This window comes from Amphiprion ocellaris, chromosome 2, assembly GCF_022539595.1.
Source record: "Amphiprion ocellaris isolate individual 3 ecotype Okinawa chromosome 2, ASM2253959v1, whole genome shotgun sequence".
Taxonomy (NCBI): domain Eukaryota; kingdom Metazoa; phylum Chordata; class Actinopteri; family Pomacentridae; genus Amphiprion; species Amphiprion ocellaris.
In genome coordinates, this window is record NC_072767.1 from 41,364,470 (window position 1) to 41,384,475 (window position 20,006).

Here is a 20,006-nt window from a genome sequence, read left to right on the forward strand (position 1 = left end):
AAATTTCACTCAAAGCAGATGAGAGCTGCTCTGAAAACTCCAAAAACACAACGAGGAAGTAGAATTTTTCCCAAAGGAAATATTAAAGCCAACACCGAAAACCCACTCGAGGATTTAATTTTTAAAAAAAATTAGCAATTGCCCCAGAAGGCATCGTGATATCCATCATTAGAGGCTAGGAAGTAAAAAAAAAAAGTTGATAGAAATTATGTGGAAACAGGGTTCATCTTTATTCTTCATAATAAATATAGACTTTCTCACAGTTTAACAATTAAACGATTATCATACAAGCAAGGACTGAGAGCCTTGAAGATGAGGATGGCAGAGCGCTGGTTGGCACCAACCGCTAAGGAAACACTGCCTCCCAGAGGAAGGAGATGGACTTATTAGCTTTAAGAAACTACCTCCAACCCCAAGTTACAAAACTACTCCCATGATTTCCATGTCAATTGTTCTCAAATTCATAGTAAAATAGCTATGTGAAACAACTCATCATTTAACACTGGCAGTCGTGCAGCATCCTCGTTCATGCAGGAAGGACTGTGGTGAGTGTTGTTGGTGCTCTACTGCCCCCTAGTGTGAGCCAGAGGAATGGTCAGGAAACCCACGGTGAGTGAACCCAAAGCAAGCGTAGTAAAAACCAAACGAGAGTGAAGCAGCTAGCGTTTAGCAGCACTACTCCCCGTCAGTCCATCTCCCCACCAGAACCAACCCTCCAGCCCGGTCCGAGGCCCGTTCGCTGCACGGTGTTCTCTCCCTGGGTGTTTCTGTGCGTATCAAAGAGTCTCAGAGTATCTGCTCGGTGCTGGAGGCGGAGATGTCCAGCAGCCTCCAGGCGGCGTACGGGTTCAGCTCCTCCTGGTCTCGACACAGAGCCCAAACGTACATCATCCTGAGAACTTTATCCTGGAAGAAGAAAAGGCTAATTTTTAAGTCTTTAATCAATGCAAAAAGATAACTTGACAAAAGTCAAATGCAAACATCTATAGCAGCGGTGTCCAACATGCGGCCCGTGCGCCATAACTAGTCCTCCAGAGGGTCCAATCCGGCCCTCAAAGTGTAAAAATTCCAGAGAAGACATTAAATGCATATTGCAAACTAGTAAAACTGTAAATTTAAAATCATTTTTAGACCATGACAAGTTGTTTTGATCTTGGCTCATTGCAGTTTTGAGTCTCATTTTTATAATATTTTGTTTTCTCTCTTGTTTTTTGTCTTTGTCTGACTTTTGTCGTTTGTCCAATTTTTTGTGTCTTTTTTGTTTTATGTTTGTCTCATTTTGTTTCCCGCTTCTGTCGTTTTGTGTCTCATTTTTGTCATACTTTGTCTTGTTTTTGTTGTTTTTTTGTCTTTGTCTGAATTTTGCCATTTTGATCATAAAGTAAAATCCTCTATGGTTCAGTTCCAGATGACTAAATGTTGTGTTCCTTTGTAGACACTCTGTGATCTGGAAGTTGTAATGTAGAAATGATAAACTGAGGCTGAATGTTGATGGAACTGAACCTATTTTCTTAAGAAATTTAAGGTTGTTTATGATGTTTTGTAAAAAGATAATTCCTTACATGTGAAAATTTTCAAAATGTCCGTTTTGGCACTAAAACAAAGGAAACACTGGGAGTTGTGGTTATTTATAGGTTATTATGCTGTGGTTTTACTGGTCCAGTCCACTGGAGATCAGACTGGACTGAATGTGGAACCTGGACTCAGATCAGTTTGATTCCCCTGATCTATAGAGTTTACCATGGTGATCTAGCTGTCCAACATCGGTTACCATGGAGATCTAGCTCCACAGCATCAGTTCATCCCACCAACTGTAACCCTCTACCTCTACCTCTATCCCCCTACCTCTATCCCTCTACCTCTATCCCCCTACCTCTATCCCTCTACCTCTCTACCTCTATCCCCCTACCTCTATCCCTCTACCTCTATCCCCCTACCTCTATACCTCTATCCCCCTACCTCTATCCCTCTATCTCTACCCCTCTACCTCTATCCCTCTACCTCTATCCCCCTACCTCTATCCCTCTACCTCTATCCCCCTACCTCTATCCCTCTATCTCTACCCCTCTACCTCTATCCCTCTACCTCTAACCCTCTACCTCTATCCCTCTATCTCTACCCCTCTACCTCTATCCCTCTACCTCTATCCCTCTATCTCTACCCCTCTACCTCTATCCCTCTACCTCTAACCCTCTACCTCTCTACCTCTATCCCTCTACCTCTATCCCCCTACCTCTATCCCTCTATCTCTACCCCTCTACCTCTGTCCCTCTACCTCTAACCCTCTACCTCTATCCCTCTACCTCTATCCCCCTACCTCTATCCCTCTACCTCTCTACCTCTATCCCCCTACCTCTATCCCTCTACCTCTATCCCCCTACCTCTATACCTCTATCCCCCTACCTCTATCCCTCTATCTCTACCCCTCTACCTCTATCCCTCTATCTCTATCCCCCTACCTCTATCCCTCTATCTCTATCCCCCTACCTCTATCCCTCTACCTCTATCCCCCTACCTCTATCCCTCTACCTCTATCCCTCTATCTCTACCCCTCTACCTCTATCCCTCTACCTCTAACCCTCTACCTCTATCCCTCTATCTCTACCCCTCTACCTCTATCCCTCTACCTCTATCCCTCTATCTCTACCCCTCTACCTCTATCCCTCTACCTCTCTACCTCTATCCCTCTACCTCTATTCCCCTACCTCTATCCCTCTATCTCTACCCCTCTACCTCTGTCCCTCTACCTCTAACCCTCTACCTCTATCCCTCTACCTCTATCCCTCTATCTCTACCCCTCTACCTCTGTCCCTCTACCTCTAACCCTCTACCTCTAACCCTCTACCTCTATCCCTCTACCTCTAACCCTCTACCTCTATCCCTCTACCTCTATCCCCCTACCTCTATCCCTCTATCTCTACCCCTCTACCTCTATCCCTCTACCTCTAACCCTCTACCTCTATCCCTCTATCTCTACCCCTCTACCTCTATCCCTCTACCTCTATCCCTCTATCTCTACCCCTCTACCTCTATCCCTCTACCTCTAACCCTCTACCTCTCTACCTCTATCCCTCTACCTCTATTCCCCTACCTCTATCCCTCTATCTCTACCCCTCTACCTCTGTCCCTCTACCTCTAACCCTCTACCTCTATCCCTCTACCTCTATCCCTCTATCTCTACCCCTCTACCTCTGTCCCTCTACCTCTAACCCTCTACCTCTAACCCTCTACCTCTATCCCTCTACCTCTAACCCTCTACCTCTATCCCTCTATCTCTACCCCTCTACCTCTAACCCTCTACCTCTCTACCTCTATCCCCCTACCTCTATCCCTCTACCTCTATCCCCCTACCTCTATCCCTCTACCTCTATCCCTCTACCCCTCTACCTCTATCCCTCTACCTCTAACCCTCTACCTCTCTACCTCTATCCCCCTACCTCTATCCCTCTATCTCTACCCCTCTACCTCTATCCCTCTACCTCTATCCCTCTACCTCTACCCCTCTACCTCTAACCCTCTATCTCTACCTCTCTACCTCTATCCCCCTACCTCTATCCCTCTACCTCTATCCCTCTATCTCTACCTCTCTACCTCTTCTGTCCCTCTCAACCCACCCGGCCAGCAGCAGATGGGTCCCCCCACATAAAAAGCCGGGTTCTGCTCGAGGTTTTTTTCCCTGTTAAAAGGGTGTTTTCCTGCCACTGTCTCCTTAGGGCTTGCTCTGGGGTTCAGACATATGGGTTCTGTAAAGCGTCTCGAGACAATTTGACTGTAATTGGTGCTATATAAATAAAATTGAATTGAATTGAAAGTTACCATGGAGATCTAGCTGTCCAACATCAGTTACCATGGAGATCTAGCTCCACAGCATCAGTTACCATGGAGATCTAGCGCCACAGCATCAGTTACCATGGAGATCTAGCGCCACAGCATCAGTTACCATGGAGATCTAGCTGTCCAACATCAGTTACCATGGTGATCTAGCTGTCCAACATCAGTTACCATGGAGATCTAGCAGCTGAAAACAGAGTACTGTCTTTGTGACATTGAAGACTTAAACTCAAAACACTTTCATAACCCATTAATCTCACTTCATAGTAAAACCGTCAGGAAATAAATATGACAAATAAACAAGAGCAAGTAAAAGATAAACACAAACATTCACAACCAATGGGAAAAAAGCTGCACTTCAAGTGTATACAAGGAGCCAAAATGATGTCCTATGTGCCTATAACAAGCCATCTTCTCTTAGTTAATGCTGATGAGAATTTTTGTTTCTGATGTATTTAAATTCAGCCTGGAATTAAACGTAGCAACTTACTAGCATTCGTTTTGTGATGATTTTGACAGAAAGTGCTTCATTTCTTTCATTTCAAGAACAGAAGTATCGTCTGCTGTCTCAAATCTCTCCTATTTTCAGGAGTTTTCTTTGGAAATCTTGGTCAGCCAATCATTACGATGTTTGAGTGAGTTCTTCCCAATCAATACCCAGATGTCCTCTACGTCTGTTAAAAAAAAAAAAAAAAAAAAAAAAAAAAAAAGCAAAACTCCCTGACCAGATGCAGTAGTTTTTAGAGGGTACGAGTCACAAAAAAAAAGAGTGTGTCATAATGGCCAGACATCGGGATACAGCTGATAAAACCTGAAGAACGGAACATCCACCATTAATCCTCTGGCAGTCGTCGGGCTGCTGTCAGCCCAACAGCAGATCCTCTGACCTCTACCGGTCACATGTGTCCCTGAGACGCCCCGAGGAACCAAGCTGCTGATTTACTGCCCATAAAAGTGTCTGCATGTGGGATCTAAATTAATAAAGTCCTTGCCCGGATAACTGGACATGCCTCCATTGTCTCATCATTCTCTTAACCCTCGTGTCGTCCTGCGGGTCAAAATTGATCCGTTTTAAAGTTTGAAAATGTGGAAAAAAATATATTTTCACAGTGAAACTTCTGATGTCCACATTTTCAACATTTGTGGGAAATTTGAACATTTTTTGGTGGAAAAAAAGAAATGTTAAAAATGTTTAAGAACATTCACATAAAAATCTACCAAAATCCAGCGAATTTCGCTGAATTTTGGTTGATTTTTATGTGAATGTTCTTAAAGAAAATATCAGAAGTTTTACTGATATATATGGAATCACTTTAGATATTTTTAGGATTTTTTTGGAAGATTTTTACTCATTTTTTGAAAATATTTACAAGAATTTTCTTGCCAAATTTGGGGAATTTTTTATTTATTTATTTATTTTTTTAAATAAAACTTTTATGGGAAATTTTTGAGGAATTATTGGAATTTTCTTCCTGAAGGTTTTGCAAATTTTCTGAAATTTGGGGAATTTTTTTTGCTGAATTTTTGGATTTTTTTCAGACAAGGAAACAATATTTTATTGTGCCCGTAAATGAGGACAACAGGAGGGTTAAAGCCTCATTTAGAGGAGTTCTCACACATCCGTGATTATGACAAAGTGCCAGCTGAGTGGTCCATGATCCACACTTAAATAGCAAATGTTTAACCTTAGCTGGGTTCTATGAAGTGTTTTATGATGCGTTCCTCATTCACAGTCACACACGGAGGAGCCGGGAATCGGACCAACAACCTTAAGAATAGTGGTAAAACTACAGCTTTGTATTAGTTTTTTAATATTTTACAGCACAGATTTGTTCTAAATTGATCATATGGCAGCAAAGCAACAGAAATAAACTGTTTATTTACCTTTATTTAACAAGACAGCTGTTTATCAGCATTTTCTAAAGGTTCAAAATGACTCCTGCAGTCTGTCTTTTGCAAGTTTTCTGTGAGTTTTTGTGAAACTACTGGAGGTGTAGCAGCTGTTTCTATGGGATGTGTGTGTTTCTGTTTGTGTGCTACTTACAGGGTCTCCCTCCACCACGTCTCCTTTGGTGTTTCGGATCACCATGACTAACTGAGCCTGGAAGGTGATAATCAGCACCGGGCCCTGGTCCATCATTTTCCCCATGGCCAGCTGGAGAAAAAAACACTAATGTTTTAACTGAACCCATACATTTTTACATATAGAGCTTAAAGGGGCTCAAAAAGTAATAGAAAAAAAGGGGTTTTAGCTGATGGAAGCAAAAATGCTGCAAAAACTCCAAACTGTGCCAAGAAAAACACATGACAGTTTTTAAGTGAGCAAACTTCACATTTTCAACCAAAGTGTGTTTAATGCCAACAAACAAATGCTCCAGTGTGCCGACACTTTAAGCCCGAATGGTAATTTAGAGGAAACTTACATCGATGTTGTCAATGTCCAGGATCTTGGAGTGGAACTGAAGCCCCATGGCCTTGGCTTGCTGGATTGGATGTGCAAGTTGGCTGTACGTCTGCAGGCCCAATAAAAGAGGAAATAATTACAGAACTCCCCAACAGAAATGTCTCACTGTGGAAAAATATCTATTCAGTGCTTTAAAAACCAGAGTCAGTGTGAGAAAAGTCGTACCGCTTCATAACACCAGTCCTTCAGAACCTCCAGCTCTCCTCTGATCATCGCCTGTTTGAAAGCAAAACAAAAACTGAAAAAACTAAACCTCAAAGCTACATTTATAATTACACTACATTTATAATCACACTACATCTATAATCACCACTACATTTATAATCACACTACATTTATAATCACACTACATTTATAATCACACTACATCTATAATCACCACTACATTTATAATCACACTACATTTAGAATCACATTTATAATCACACTACATTTATAATCACACTACATCTATAATCACCACTACATTTATAATCACACTACATTTAGAATCACATTTATAATCACACTACATTTATAATCACACTACATCTATAATCACACTCCATTTAGAATCACACTACATCCATAATCACACTACATCTATAATCGCATTACATTTAGAATCACACTACATTTAGAATCGCAATAAAAATCAACCTGTTTTACTTTTATACTCATTTTAAATACATCTGCAGAGATACACTCTCACCTTTACTTTATTAATCTCAAGGGAAATTCAAATTTAGTGCCGTATAAACATAAAATATGTCTTTACAGAAGCTCTACTTGTGTCTTAACTCTGGTTGCATGATATTTAGCTAGCCAGTTCTTATTTTAACTTGCGTCCCCAGTTGTATTTCAATTAAAAACTTTTCTATGGGATTGCGATTTGTAACTTTTTTCCATTCCTTGTGTGTTGTTAGGAAGGTTCTTAGTTGTAAATATCTAAAGAAATCTGTCCCACCTGCATGATATTTAAAAAAAATACAAAAACAATCTTATTTGTAAAGAATTAACCATTCTAAAACAACAGGAGTGATTTTGTTGCTCAATGTACAATAAAAAAGTATGTTTTTATGAAACTCCTTTAAGTTTCATAAAAACATACTTTTTTATGAAACTTAAAGGAGCCATCTGGGACTTTCCTCACATGGCATAAATGCACAGTAATATTATTTTTTCACTGTCCATGAATTTGTGCACTATTTTCTTAATTAATCAATTAGTTGCTTGGTCAAAAAATCCAAAAAATGTAAATATGTTGATTAGTTTTTCCCAAAGTCAAAGATGACATCTTTAAATGTCTCATATTCAGTTTACTGTCAAAGAAAAGAAAAAAACTGAAAAAATTCACATGTAAGAAGTTAGAATCAGGAAATTTTAACTTTATTTCCTTTAAAAATGACTCGAACTGATCAGTCTGTTATTAGAATAATTGATGGTTAATTTTGGACTTAAATACTAATTAATTAATCGTTGCAGCTTTACTCTGGAAGTCATTCAGATCCGGCTTTACACTCGTACGGAGCTTCGTGATGCTGATTTAAATGGTCAGACTAATTAGTTGTGTTGCCTCATGTGCCTTATTCTTTTTGGAACTAAAATATTTCCATACAACTGTTTCCTTTTTGCAACCAAATCTTCATTTTCAGTGTTTCTCTCTTGATTCTGCTCATTTTTGCTGTGAACACGTGGAGCCTGCAGGTCAACAAACTCTGTGACTTTAGAATACAGTTTATCTATCAGACAGACTTCTCTTGTAGATTATTCATGTGCGTTTTCTTTCTGTAGCAAGCAGCAAAAAGTCTTCCCTCCTGTGATGTGACGCATCTCGATGTTGATGCTGAAATAATTTTAGTTTTAGCACAAGCTCCTATGAGTGTTTGCACTTCCACATACCTCCAGTATATTGGGGATGATATCTTGTTCACACTGCTTCAGAAAGGAGTCTTTGTCAAAAGAAGGATCCACCTTCAAAATCTCTGTTAGGACCTCAGACATCTCAGTCTTTGAAAACAACCCACCTGTGCACACAGAAAACACACATATTCATTAAAAACAGCAGGTTTAAGAAGGTAAATTTTAAAAAAATCAAATGCTTCCAAAGACAAATCAAGGTCAGCATGTTAAAAAAAAGATATAGTGAAGCAAAATGAGAACAAGAAGAGCAGAAAATAAAGAGTTCAGGGTCAGAATGTGACTAAAGAGTTACGTTTGATTAAAACTGCTTGTTTTTGGTGTAAATCTGCTGCTGGAATAATAAAATATTTTCTGGAAACTACATTTAACTTGCTTTATTTCACATCCTGGACAAAGACATCACATCATGTAAACATCTCTAAGCTGAAAATGAGCATTTAACACTCTATGAAGTGCCTTTAAGGGGGAAAAGCTCTGAGTTACAGCTTGATTATTCTGATTAATGCAGATGGCAGGCAGAATGTCTCACCTATTAGGTCGGTCATCTTGTCGGTGACGGCGCGGGATGCTCTGATGAAGGCGTTGTCGCTCTCGTCGTACTTCATCTTCATCTCAAAGAACCCTGCAGGAAACACAAGAAGGAGAGCCTCAGTTCCCTCACATCAGCAAATCCTCTCAGATTCATGATAAGTTCATACGCAGGAGTTAGATGCTATGTTTCCTGTCAGAAAATGAATCCCCTCAGGGCCTGCTGGGTGGACAGAGTGAGGAATGACGAGGCCAAACGCTGAAAGTCAGCAAAAGACGGCTGAGTGATGGATGAGCTGTTGTGTGACTCCAATATGTGTCCTGATGAATGAACATAAACACACACTTACATCACTTCAGCATGCATGAGTGTGTGTTCTCAGCAGAGTTGGTGACGATGCTAAACATTCTCCCTGAACACCATTACTCCTGCATGCCGGGAGATTTTGCAAAGTTCGAGGCGAATTATTTGCACATTCTTGTACAATTTGTCTCCCTTTTATGACTTTCACAACAGCCTTGATTTGTCACGCTCACTTCATATTTGTCTTGTAGCTCTCACTATTTATTCAACTTCACCGTGGAAAACTTTCATTGCTCTTTAACCCTCGTGTCGTCCTGAAGGTCAAAACTGACCTGGTTTAAAGTTTGAAAATGTGGAAAAAAATATATTTTCACAGTGAAACTTCTGATGTCCACATTTTCAACATTTTTGGGAAATCTTTGAACATTTTTTGGTGGAAAAAAAATGTTAAAAATGTTTCTTTAAGAACATTCACACAGAAATCAACCAAAGTCCAGCAAATATCACTGGAGTTTGGTTGATTTTTATGTGAATGTTCTTAAAGAAAATATTAGAAGTTTTACTGATATATTTGGAATCACTTTAGACATTTTAAAGATTTTTTTGGAAGATTTTTACTCATTTTTTGAAAATATTTACAAGAATTTTCTTGCCAAATTTGGGGGATTTTTTTTTAAATAAAACTTTTATGGGAAATTTTTGAGGAATTATTGGAATTTTCTTCCGGAAGGTTTTGAAAATTTTCAGAAATTTGTGGAATTTTTTTTGCTGAATTTTAGTTTTTTTTCAGACAAGGATACAATATCTTTTGGTGCCTGTAAATGAAGACAACAGGAGGGTTAAGGCAAGGCAAGCTTATTTGTATAGCACAATTCATACACAAGGCAATTCACGATGCTTTGCATTGGCAAAGAAATACATTAAGCATCGAACTTTAAAATGAATTAAAAATATGCTTTAAAAGTAGATATTAAGATCATACATTAAAACTGTAGAAATAAAACATAGTTAAGCAATAAAAGTGCATTGAAAGTCAGGAATATAGTTTGAGCATCTAAGAGAAAGCTGCAGGAAACCATCTGGTATTCAGGCCTGATTTAAAAGCAGATCTCAGGTGTTCAGGAAGTTTGTTCCACTGCTGAGGAGCATCAGAGCTGAATGCTGCTGAACTAGTCCTGGTCCTGGTTCTGGTTCTGGTTCAGTAAACCTGTCCCTGATGACCTGAGGCCTCTGGATGTTTCATATGGAGATAATAAGTCCGGAATGGATTCTGGTCCAGGACCATTCAGGAGTCAGACTCTGAACTCCATCCTTTGACTAACAGGAAGCCGGTGTAGTGACCTGAGGACCGGGGTGATGTGGTCCAGGTTCCTGGTGTTAGTTCTCGCAGCAGAGTTCTGGTTCTTGATTGATTTTTTTGTTAAGACCCGTAAAGACACCATTACAATAATCTAACCTACTGAAAATAAGTGCATGAACAAGTTTCTCTGATCTTCTCCAGACAGGAAACCCCCGATTCTACAACATTTTTCAGGTGGTAACGGGCAGATTCAGCAACAGCTTCAGGTGGTAACGGACAGATTCAGCAACAGCTTCAGGTGGTAACGGACAGATTCAGCAACAGCTTCAAGTGGTAACGGGCAGATTCAGTAACAGCTTCAGGTGGTAACGGACAGATTCAGTAACAGCTTCAGGTGGTAAGGGGCAGATTCAGTAACAGCTTCAGGTGGTAACGGGCAGATTCAGTAACAGCTTCAGGTGGTAGCGGGCAGATTCAGTAACAGCTTCAGGTGGTAACGGACAGATTCAGTAACAGCTTCAGGTGGTAACGGGCAGATTCAGTAACAGCTTCAGGTGCTAATGGGCAGATTCAGTAACAGCTTCAGGTGGTAACGGGCAGATTCAATAACAGCTTCAGGTGGTAACGGACAGATTCAGTAACAGCTTCAGGTGGTAACGGGCAGATTCAGCAACAGCTTCAGGTGGTAACGGGCAGATTCAGCAACAGCTTCAGGTGGTAACGGACAGATTCAGTAACAGCTTCAGGTGGTAACGGGCAGATTCAGTAACAGCTTCAGGTGGTAACGGGCAGATTCAGTAACAGCTTCAGGTGGTAACGGACACATTCAATAACAGCTTCAGGTGGTAACGGGCAGATTCAGCAACAGCTTCAGGTGGTAACGGGCAGATTCAGTAACAGCTTCAGGTGGTAACGGGCAGATTCAGCAACAGCTTCAGGTGGTAACGGGCAGATTCAGTAACAGCTTCAGGTGGTAAGGGGCAGATTCAGCAACAGCTTCAGGTGGTAAGGGGCAGATTCAGTAACAGCTTCAGGTGGTAACGGACAGATTCAGTAACAGCTTCAGGTGGTAACGGGCAGATTCAGCAACAGCTTCAGGTGGTAACGGGCAGATTCAGTAACAGCTTCAGGTGGTAACGGGCAGATTCAGTAACAGCTTCAGGTGGTAACGGACAGATTCAGTAACAGCTTCAGGTGGTAACGGGCAGATTCAGTAACAGCTTCAGGTGGTAACGGACAGATTCAGTAACAGCTTCAGGTGGTAAGGGGCAGATTCAGTAACAGCTTCAGGTGGTAAGGGGCAGATTCAGTAACAGCTTCAGGTGGTAACGGACAGATTCAGTAACAGCTTCAGGTGGTAACGGGCAGATTCAGTAACAGCTTCAGGTGGTCATGAAAATTCAGGTCGGAGTCAATAATGACACCAAGGTTTCTGGCTTGATTTGGAATTTAAATTCTTCTTCAGTGTTCTGCACCAAAACAACAAGTAAAATTCCCACCTACCTCGCAATAAATAAAACAGATTCTGATTCTGCAAACAAACAAAAGTTGAAGCCAGCTTCAGTGACTCTGCATTTTTGCAATGGATTAAAAGGTCGTCGTTGGTTGCTTTTTTTAAATTGTGAAGCCACAGATAATCACTGAAAGAAGCCCCGTTTATCCACTTCTCTTGGAGCTGCTGACAGTGTTTTTTGCAGAGTCAAACCAGCCACCTGCTGTAGATTTAGTCTGTAACTAAGAGCTGACATATCAACCCTTAATATTCCATAAAATGCTGACGCAGACACAATAACCGTGGAAATCTACATAGCATGAAATGTGTTGACTTTGTGCAACGTCCGAACTGCAGCCCAGGTAATTTCTGACCTGTCCAAACATTATTAATCATCAGTGTTGCTTCCTTAACTAAGGTGTATAATATCAGCTAAATCAGGCTGCTGATGCAAATTTATAAAGCCCCGTTTTACACCACCTAATCCCAAAGCAGCTCCCACTATTAACTGCTTCTTTCAGCGAATACTTATTCGTAGAGGGTCAGTAAAGTGTTCAATATCCAGGCAAAGACATAAAAGTTTTGTACACAAGGTTTAGAACTCATGCACCTGATTTCCATTCATATGTCTCACCAGAACTCTGCAAAACCCGCAAAAACAGCAGCATCACATGCAGACGTTCAGAGCTCCACCGTTTATCACCACACACCCATTAGATAGGATGGTTACTCAAAACATTTTTGACTATTTTCACACATAAAACTGCAGATTTAAAAGCGCTCATTTCATGTTAGTGGACTTAGACTCTACATTTATTAAATGGAGGAGGAAACTGCTGTGGAACGCTTTAAAAGATGTGTCAAAATTAACAATACTCCATAAAAATGCTTTCTAACAACAGCTATATTATCATAAAACCCTTTACAGACGTGGGATCCACAACATTGCTGCTCCATTAGTTTGTTAAAGTGATGGTATTCTGCCATTCATAGGGGAATCTATAGTCTTCAGAGCTTCATTCAGAAACCACAGTGACGGAAAGAGCTGCATTTCTGATGAGATTGTACAGAACATTAAGTGATGCACTAATCAACAAAAGACTAAATCTAAACTAATAGCAGCTCATCAGACTGTCCAGCAGAGTTGATTTCTGATTTATTCTGTCCGTGTGTGATGATAATCTAATTACTGCCTCATCAGCTGTGATGGAGCTCTGACCTGAGAACAACTGCTACGTAAATATAATGTACCTGCAGCTCTGTGACAGCTCACCTGTCTGAGATGAAGAAAAGCTCACTTTTACCTGCTGTTAGATCCTGATACGTTCATGTCAAGGATCATTTATAATCATTAAAGTATTTAATGAAATCACCAGTGCTGTTCTTCTCTTGTTGTACACTTAGAAATGCATACAGTTCTTTCTCTCTAAAGATTCCTCTACGGACTCTGCTACTGTCTTTATAAACTCAGAGGAGAAACTCCTTCAAACATCTGGAAGCAACAAACTAAACTCCAGCTCCTGTTAACATCTTATAAACAGACTGATTCATTTTTGGTGACGATCATGAATCTTAGTGTCTGTTTTATCATAGTGAAGTTATTCTTTACTTTTTAAAGTTTTTTTTTGGCCTTTTTTTGGCTTTATTGACAGGACAGTAGTGAGAGGAAGACAGGGGAGTGGGGAGAAGAATGGAGGAAAGACCTGCAGGAAAGTGGCATGGGCTGGAACCGAACCCTTGGCTGCTGAGTCAGGGATGCCCTGCTGAGTTACGAGGGCTTCAGAGAACTTATTCTTAGGAGTATTTCAGTTTCGAATTGTAGCGCAAAGTAAATGAGAAAGGTGTTCAGTGATTTCGGCACACAAACTGTGTCTTCTGCTCTCTGTGATGTTTTCAGACCAATACTAGTGCTGAAATGTGGAAAAAGTTTCCCTTAAATCACTTCACACAACTCAAATTAGTGTTCTTGAACACGTTAATATGACCGGGAGCTCAGATTGGTGCCATGTGAGCAGGTTTTTACTTGTTAACAGAGAGAAGAGCAGTTCTGACAGGCCTTAAGTGAACACTGATGAAGCAGAGACAGAGAAAGATAAAGCTGTCTGTACTTTCTTACTGTTAAAGACCACGTTGTTGTCCTTGAAGTCCTTCCACTGCTGGTACCATTTGGAGTCTTTGTGGAGCACCACACCCATAGCCTCCCTGCAGAGCAAACACAGGGAAGCTTTAACGCTGCAGCATCCCATTTAACCGTGGTAACAGGGGAAAAGGAACATACGGCCTCAATAAACTAATAAACAACAATAAACTAAATGGAAATGAAACACCGGGAGAAGTAATAAAATATAAGTAAGAAGATATGCCACTCCAATTTGCACAATTTTCTTATCTCTACAAGCTGTGATTCCGTAATAATTCTAATTAACTTGGGTGAGGAATATACTACATATTTTCCTAATACTGTCAGTCTCTTGGCACTGGATCAGATGTGATTCTCAGTTTTCACAGTTTCTCAGCTGTAAGCAGGTTTCATTCCTTGTATTTTTATTCTCATTTATCAGACTGTAGCTATCTTAGAACCTGCGAGGCATTTCCCTCCTCGTTATCAGGGCAGGCAGAGTTCACTCACGTACTCGTTGGCTTCAAACACTTTGCTGTCGTCTCCTGACCCTTTGGAGGAGAACTCGGTCCTCTTCCGGAGTCTGGCTGGAGGCCGATATGGACCAGTGTGACCCAGATCACCAATCTCTTTCTTCACACTCTCCATGCCCTAAAAATACAACAAATAGCTTCATCAGAACTTACGTCTAACAGCACATTACTAACTAAATATTCACCTTCAGTCTACCAACAAGCAGCCTTCAAGTACTGCCTTACAGCAAGGAAGTGGAGATGCAACTGTACCAGTATTTCATTTAAAACACTAATCATGTTTTAGTAAACCCAGGAATGTATCTGCACCTCAGTTGGAGTTTCTACCTGAGAAATTGCTCTGAACGCGCCGGTCTTCCCCAGCTTCTCTCCACTCTTAGAGACACTTTCTGCAGAGGTCTTGGCTGTTTTTGCTGCTTCTTCCACTCCCTCTTTGATTTTCTTCCCAATTTCTGTACGACTGACTTCTTCTAGTCCCTGTAAATAAACCCATCAGACAAGCGTTCACACTTTAAGAGTGGCTGTATCAACATTAATACCGATATAAATAAAAAGACAGACTTTATTTCAATCAAAAACCGATTACATTTACCTCTTTAACCGTCTCGGAAATGTTTCCTAACTTCTTCCTGAGAACCTCTGAGGTCTTCACTGTTTCAGACTCTATATTTTTCTGGGTAAAGACACATGGAGGAAGCACTGGTAAAAATGACATTGGAGACATTTTAAACCGAACTTTTTTTTTCCATAAAATTACTAAAAAGACTGCATGAGACCAGAAGCTTACGTATTTCCTTCGAGCTTGTCTCAGCGCGTCTGACTCCTCCAGTTTTTTGGCCTCTTCTCGGAACTTCTTGATGTTTTCTTTCATTTCCTTGTTCTTGTTTAGCTCCTGCTTAAGGTTGTCCAAAAACTCCCCCAGAAAGCCTTTTCTGCCGCCGCCACCCCTCTCCCCCGACAGGTACCTCACCTGTAGAAGAGGGGACTGAAGCACCTTAAAGACAGGAAACAAAAACACCAGAATAGGATGAATGCAGCTGAAACATGACTGTAGTTCTATTAACCCTCGTGTCGTCCTGCGACAACTGACCCGTATTAAAGTTAGAAAATGTGGAGAAAAAAATATATTTTCACAGTGAAACTTCTGATGTCCACATTTTCAACATTTCTGGGAAATCTCTGAACATTTTTTGGTGGGAAAAAAAGAAATGTTAAAAATGTTTCCTTAAGAACATTCACACAAAAAAAATCTACCAAAATCCAGAAAATTTCGCTGGAAAAAAGAGTCAGAAAAAAGGGAACAAAAACTTCGTCAGCACACTTCAATATTTATATTTATACTCGCACACATACGCACACGCCCACTGAGAATCCAGCCGAGGTATTAAAGCTGCCTCAATGCTCGCTTTTTATATTTAAATATTTACAAGAATTTTCCTGCCACATTTGGGGCACTTTTAAGGAATTATTGGAATTTTCTTCCTGAAGGTTTTGCAAATTTTCTGAAATTTGGGGAATTTTTTTGCTGAATTTTAAAAATTTTTTCAGACAAGGAAACAATATTTTTTGGTGCCCATAAATGAGGACAACAGGAGGGTTAACTCTTCTTTTTCATCTTTCCCTAATGTACACATACGTATATTTTTCACACATTCATTTTAGTTCATTTATTTTAGGTATTTACATATTCATCCTTCCATTTTGTACACATGTACATAGAATATGAACTAAATAGCAACGCTTATAATGCTTGATAACAAAAGACAACAGCTTTATTATGTCTTTTTAATGTTTTCACATATAAAGTTATGACGTGCATTTATAAATGGGTATGCTTATATATACATTCACTCATTGATTTGATTACTTATGTATTCCTTTCATGTACATACAGCTTTACGTTTGTATATAAACAACCCCCTTCTGTCTAATTATACTGACCCATACACCCACTAACCCATAGATCACCCACTAACCCATGTATATCATGGGCTAGTGGGTGTATGAGTCAGTATAATTAGACAGAAGGGGATTGTTTATATACAAACGTAAAGATGTATGTACATGGAAAAAGTGCACATCTTTCTATTGTAACCTGCTATATACCTCCAGCTTGTTGATTATTATTCCCTTTTATTCAATACAGATGCTACTGGAAACAGGTTTTCATGTAACTGACAAAATCTGTGATCACTTATGGACCTGAATATTCTTGGTTTGTTTATATTGTGAAAGAAAAATTAATAAAAAGAGTTATTAAAAAATCAGTAGCAACTTAAATTCATTTATACACCACATTACAGTAAGTTTTGATGGTTTAGTCAAACTCTAGAGAACTTCTCCTGGTCTGTGTACCACAATATAGCCTCTAGAGACAGATATACAACAGAAACATGTAATGTCAGGTGTTTTCTTACCTGTGGAGATCTTCTGAGGGACCCATGTATCCTGTAGATGTTGGGTCTGTTGGGCAGCAGCAGGTAAGAAGAGGGAAAAGCCACCAAACCTCTTCTTACACATATCTGCAGACAGACACACAAACTTTAGCTGATTGATCAGGAAATGACAGTCAGAGTGACCGTCTGAACTTTTTTAACCTTCCTGTTTTCCTCATTTACGGGCATCAACAAATATTGTTTCCTTGTCTGAAAAAATACAAAAATTCAGCAAAAAAAATTGCCCAAATTTCTGAAAATTTGCAAAACCTTCAGAAAATTTCTATAATTCCTTAAAATTATCCCTTAAAAATTTTATTTTTAAAAAATCCCCCAAATTTCGCAAATAATTCATGTAAATATTTTCAAAAAATGAGAAAAATCTTCCAAAAAAATCCTAAAAATATCTAAAGTAATATTCAAATGTTAAAAACACTTTTAAAACTTTTTTTCCACCAAAAAATGTTCAAAGACTTCCCAAAAATGTTGAAAACGTGGACATCAGATGCTTCACTGTGAAAATATATTTTTTTCCACATTTTCAAACTTTAAAACAGGTCAGTTTTGACCTACAGGACGACACGAGGGTTAAGGTATAGGATTATGAATGGCATGCCCCAGGTGTTATAAGCTATCATGTCACAGGTGTTTATAAGGTATCATGTCACAGGTGTTATAAGGTATCATGCCACAGGTGTATTAAGGTATCATGTCACAGGTGTTTATAAGGTATCATGTCACAGGTGTTATAAGGTATCATGTCACAGGTGTTTATAAGGTATCATGTCACAGGTGTTTATAAGGTATCATGTCACAAGTGTTATAAGGTATCATGTCACAGGTGTTATAAGGTATCATGCCCCAGATGTTATAAGGTATCATGTCACAGGTGTTTATAAGGTATCATGTCACAGATGTTATAAGGTATCATGTCACAGGTGTTATAAGGTATCATGCCCCAGGTGTTATAAGGTATCATGTCACAGGTGTTTATAAGGTATCATGTCACAGGTGTTTATAAGGTATCATGTCACAAGTGTTATAAGGTATCATGTCACAGGTGTTTATAAGGTATCATGTCACAGGTGTTATAAGGTATCATGCCACAGGTGTATTAAGGTATCATGTCACAGGTGTTTATAAGGTATCATGTCACAGGTGTTATAAGGTATCATGTCACAGGTGTTTATAAGGTATCATGTCACAGGTGTTTATAAGGTATCATGTCACAAGTGTTATAAGGTATCATGTCACAGGTGTTATAAGGTATCATGCCCCAGATGTTATAAGGTATCATGTCACAGGTGTTTATAAGGTATCATGTCACAGATGTTATAAGGTATCATGTCACAGGTGTTATAAGGTATCATGCCCCAGGTGTTATAAGGTATCATGTCACAGGTGTTTATAAGGTATCATGTCACAGGTGTTTATAAGGTATCATGTCACAAGTGTTATAAGGTATCATGTCACAGGTGTTTATAAGGTATCATGCCCCAGATGTTATAAGGTATCATGTCACAGGTGTTTATAAGGTATCATGTCACAGATGTTATAAGGTATCATGTCACAGGTGTTATAAGGTATCATGTCACAGGTGTTATAAGGTATCATGCCACAGGTGGGAGAGCAGCACTTCTGAATGCCGAACACGCTTACACTTTACACACAAACACGCTTTCATTAAATAACGTAGTGTAAAGTTCAAACACAGAACTAACAGCTCTTTAATTCTAACACTTGGTCTGCTGATGTCCTGAACCTGGAGCCAAACACCGGCTGGACATCTCCACATTCAGAGCTAACTCGGCTAGCTAAGGCTAGTTTAGCAGACTAATTATAGATAAACTCCGGACATGTGCTGTCAGCTGTGACTCTGGCTGCTCCAAAACAAGTCGTTTAGCTTCTCCTCGTTTTATTTCAGGGTGTTGAAGAGATAATATTTGACAGAAACAGTCCCGAACACTCACCTGATAACACTGACACAAGGGAGCGGCCATCTTGAATGTCGTGCCTGTGACCTTCTTCTGTGACGTATGAGGAGGCGACCTTCCGCGTCAACGAGGGGGGAGGGTCCTCAGGGCTCATCGGAGACTCCATAACTGTAGTCCATGGGTACTTTAATAATTGTAGTCCATTAATGCCTCCATAGCTGTAGTCCATTAATGCCTCCATAGCTGTAGTCCATTAATGCCGCCATAGCTGTAGTCCATTAATACTTCCATAGCTGTAGTCCATTAATACTTCCATAGCTGTAGTCCATTAATGCCTCCATAGCTGTAGTCCATAAATACTTCCATAGCTGTAGTCCATTAATGCCTCCATAGCTGTAGTCCATTAATGCCTCCATAGCTGTAGTCCATTAATGCCGCCATAGCTGTAGTCCATTAATACTTCCATAGCTGTAGTCCATAAATACTTCCATAGCTGTAGTCCATTAATGCCTCCATAACTGTAGTCCATTAATACCTCCATAACTGTAGTCCATTAATGTCTCCATAGCTGTAGTTAGTGATGGTCCTCTGATACCCGAGGCTTCGACACATGCGCGGTAGCTCATGAAGCAAACGTATCGAGCCACTGTGCCGACGCGTGGTTTGGTCACGTGACACGAGACGTTTGAATCACTTCAGTGACGTTTGAAGCACGCAACTGCTTCGAATCACCTGATTGGTTCGGTTTGTTATGCGACTTACTGGGCGGGATCGAGTGTGTTCCGGGATAGGAGATCCCTTAGTGTCGTTCATTTCCATGATTTTCCGCAGAATAGGTTGGTTTTGTTGCTGTCGTTAGTTGCTTTGACAGTTAGTAGTGTATATATATAGATAAGATATAGAGATATGTAGATAGACAGATAGATAGATAGACAGATAGATAGATAGATAGATAGATAGATAGATAGATAGATAGATAGATAGATAGATAGATAGACAGACAGACAGATAGATAGATAGATAGATAGATAGATAGATAGATAGAGCTGCAGCAGGAGCCAATCAGGAAAAGGTCCTGTGCATGGCATAATTTCCATTTGCTGCCGGATAACAAGGCAACTACGAGTGTTATTTTTATTTCACCTGTATTTACATGGGAAAACT

General features: G+C 39.9%; 1 protein-coding gene across 1 annotated transcript; it reads right to left on the bottom strand.

Annotated features, from left to right (window-relative positions):
- Positions 1-206: 206 nt before the first annotated feature.
- On the bottom strand, positions 207-18,941 carry timm44 (translocase of inner mitochondrial membrane 44 homolog (yeast)). The gene is made up of 13 exons (XM_055004745.1): positions 18,879-18,941; positions 16,891-16,995; positions 15,261-15,467; positions 15,066-15,146; positions 14,801-14,950; positions 14,455-14,591; positions 13,938-14,023; positions 8,727-8,819; positions 8,177-8,301; positions 6,461-6,511; positions 6,255-6,344; positions 5,876-5,986; positions 207-906 (listed from the first exon to the last, which is right to left on the bottom strand). Exons 1-13 carry the CDS (start codon positions 18,906-18,908, stop codon positions 787-789), a joined length of 1,386 nt encoding a protein of 461 aa, XP_054860720.1. The 5' UTR covers positions 18,909-18,941; the 3' UTR covers positions 207-786.
- Between the last annotated feature and the right edge of the window lie 1,065 nt (positions 18,942-20,006).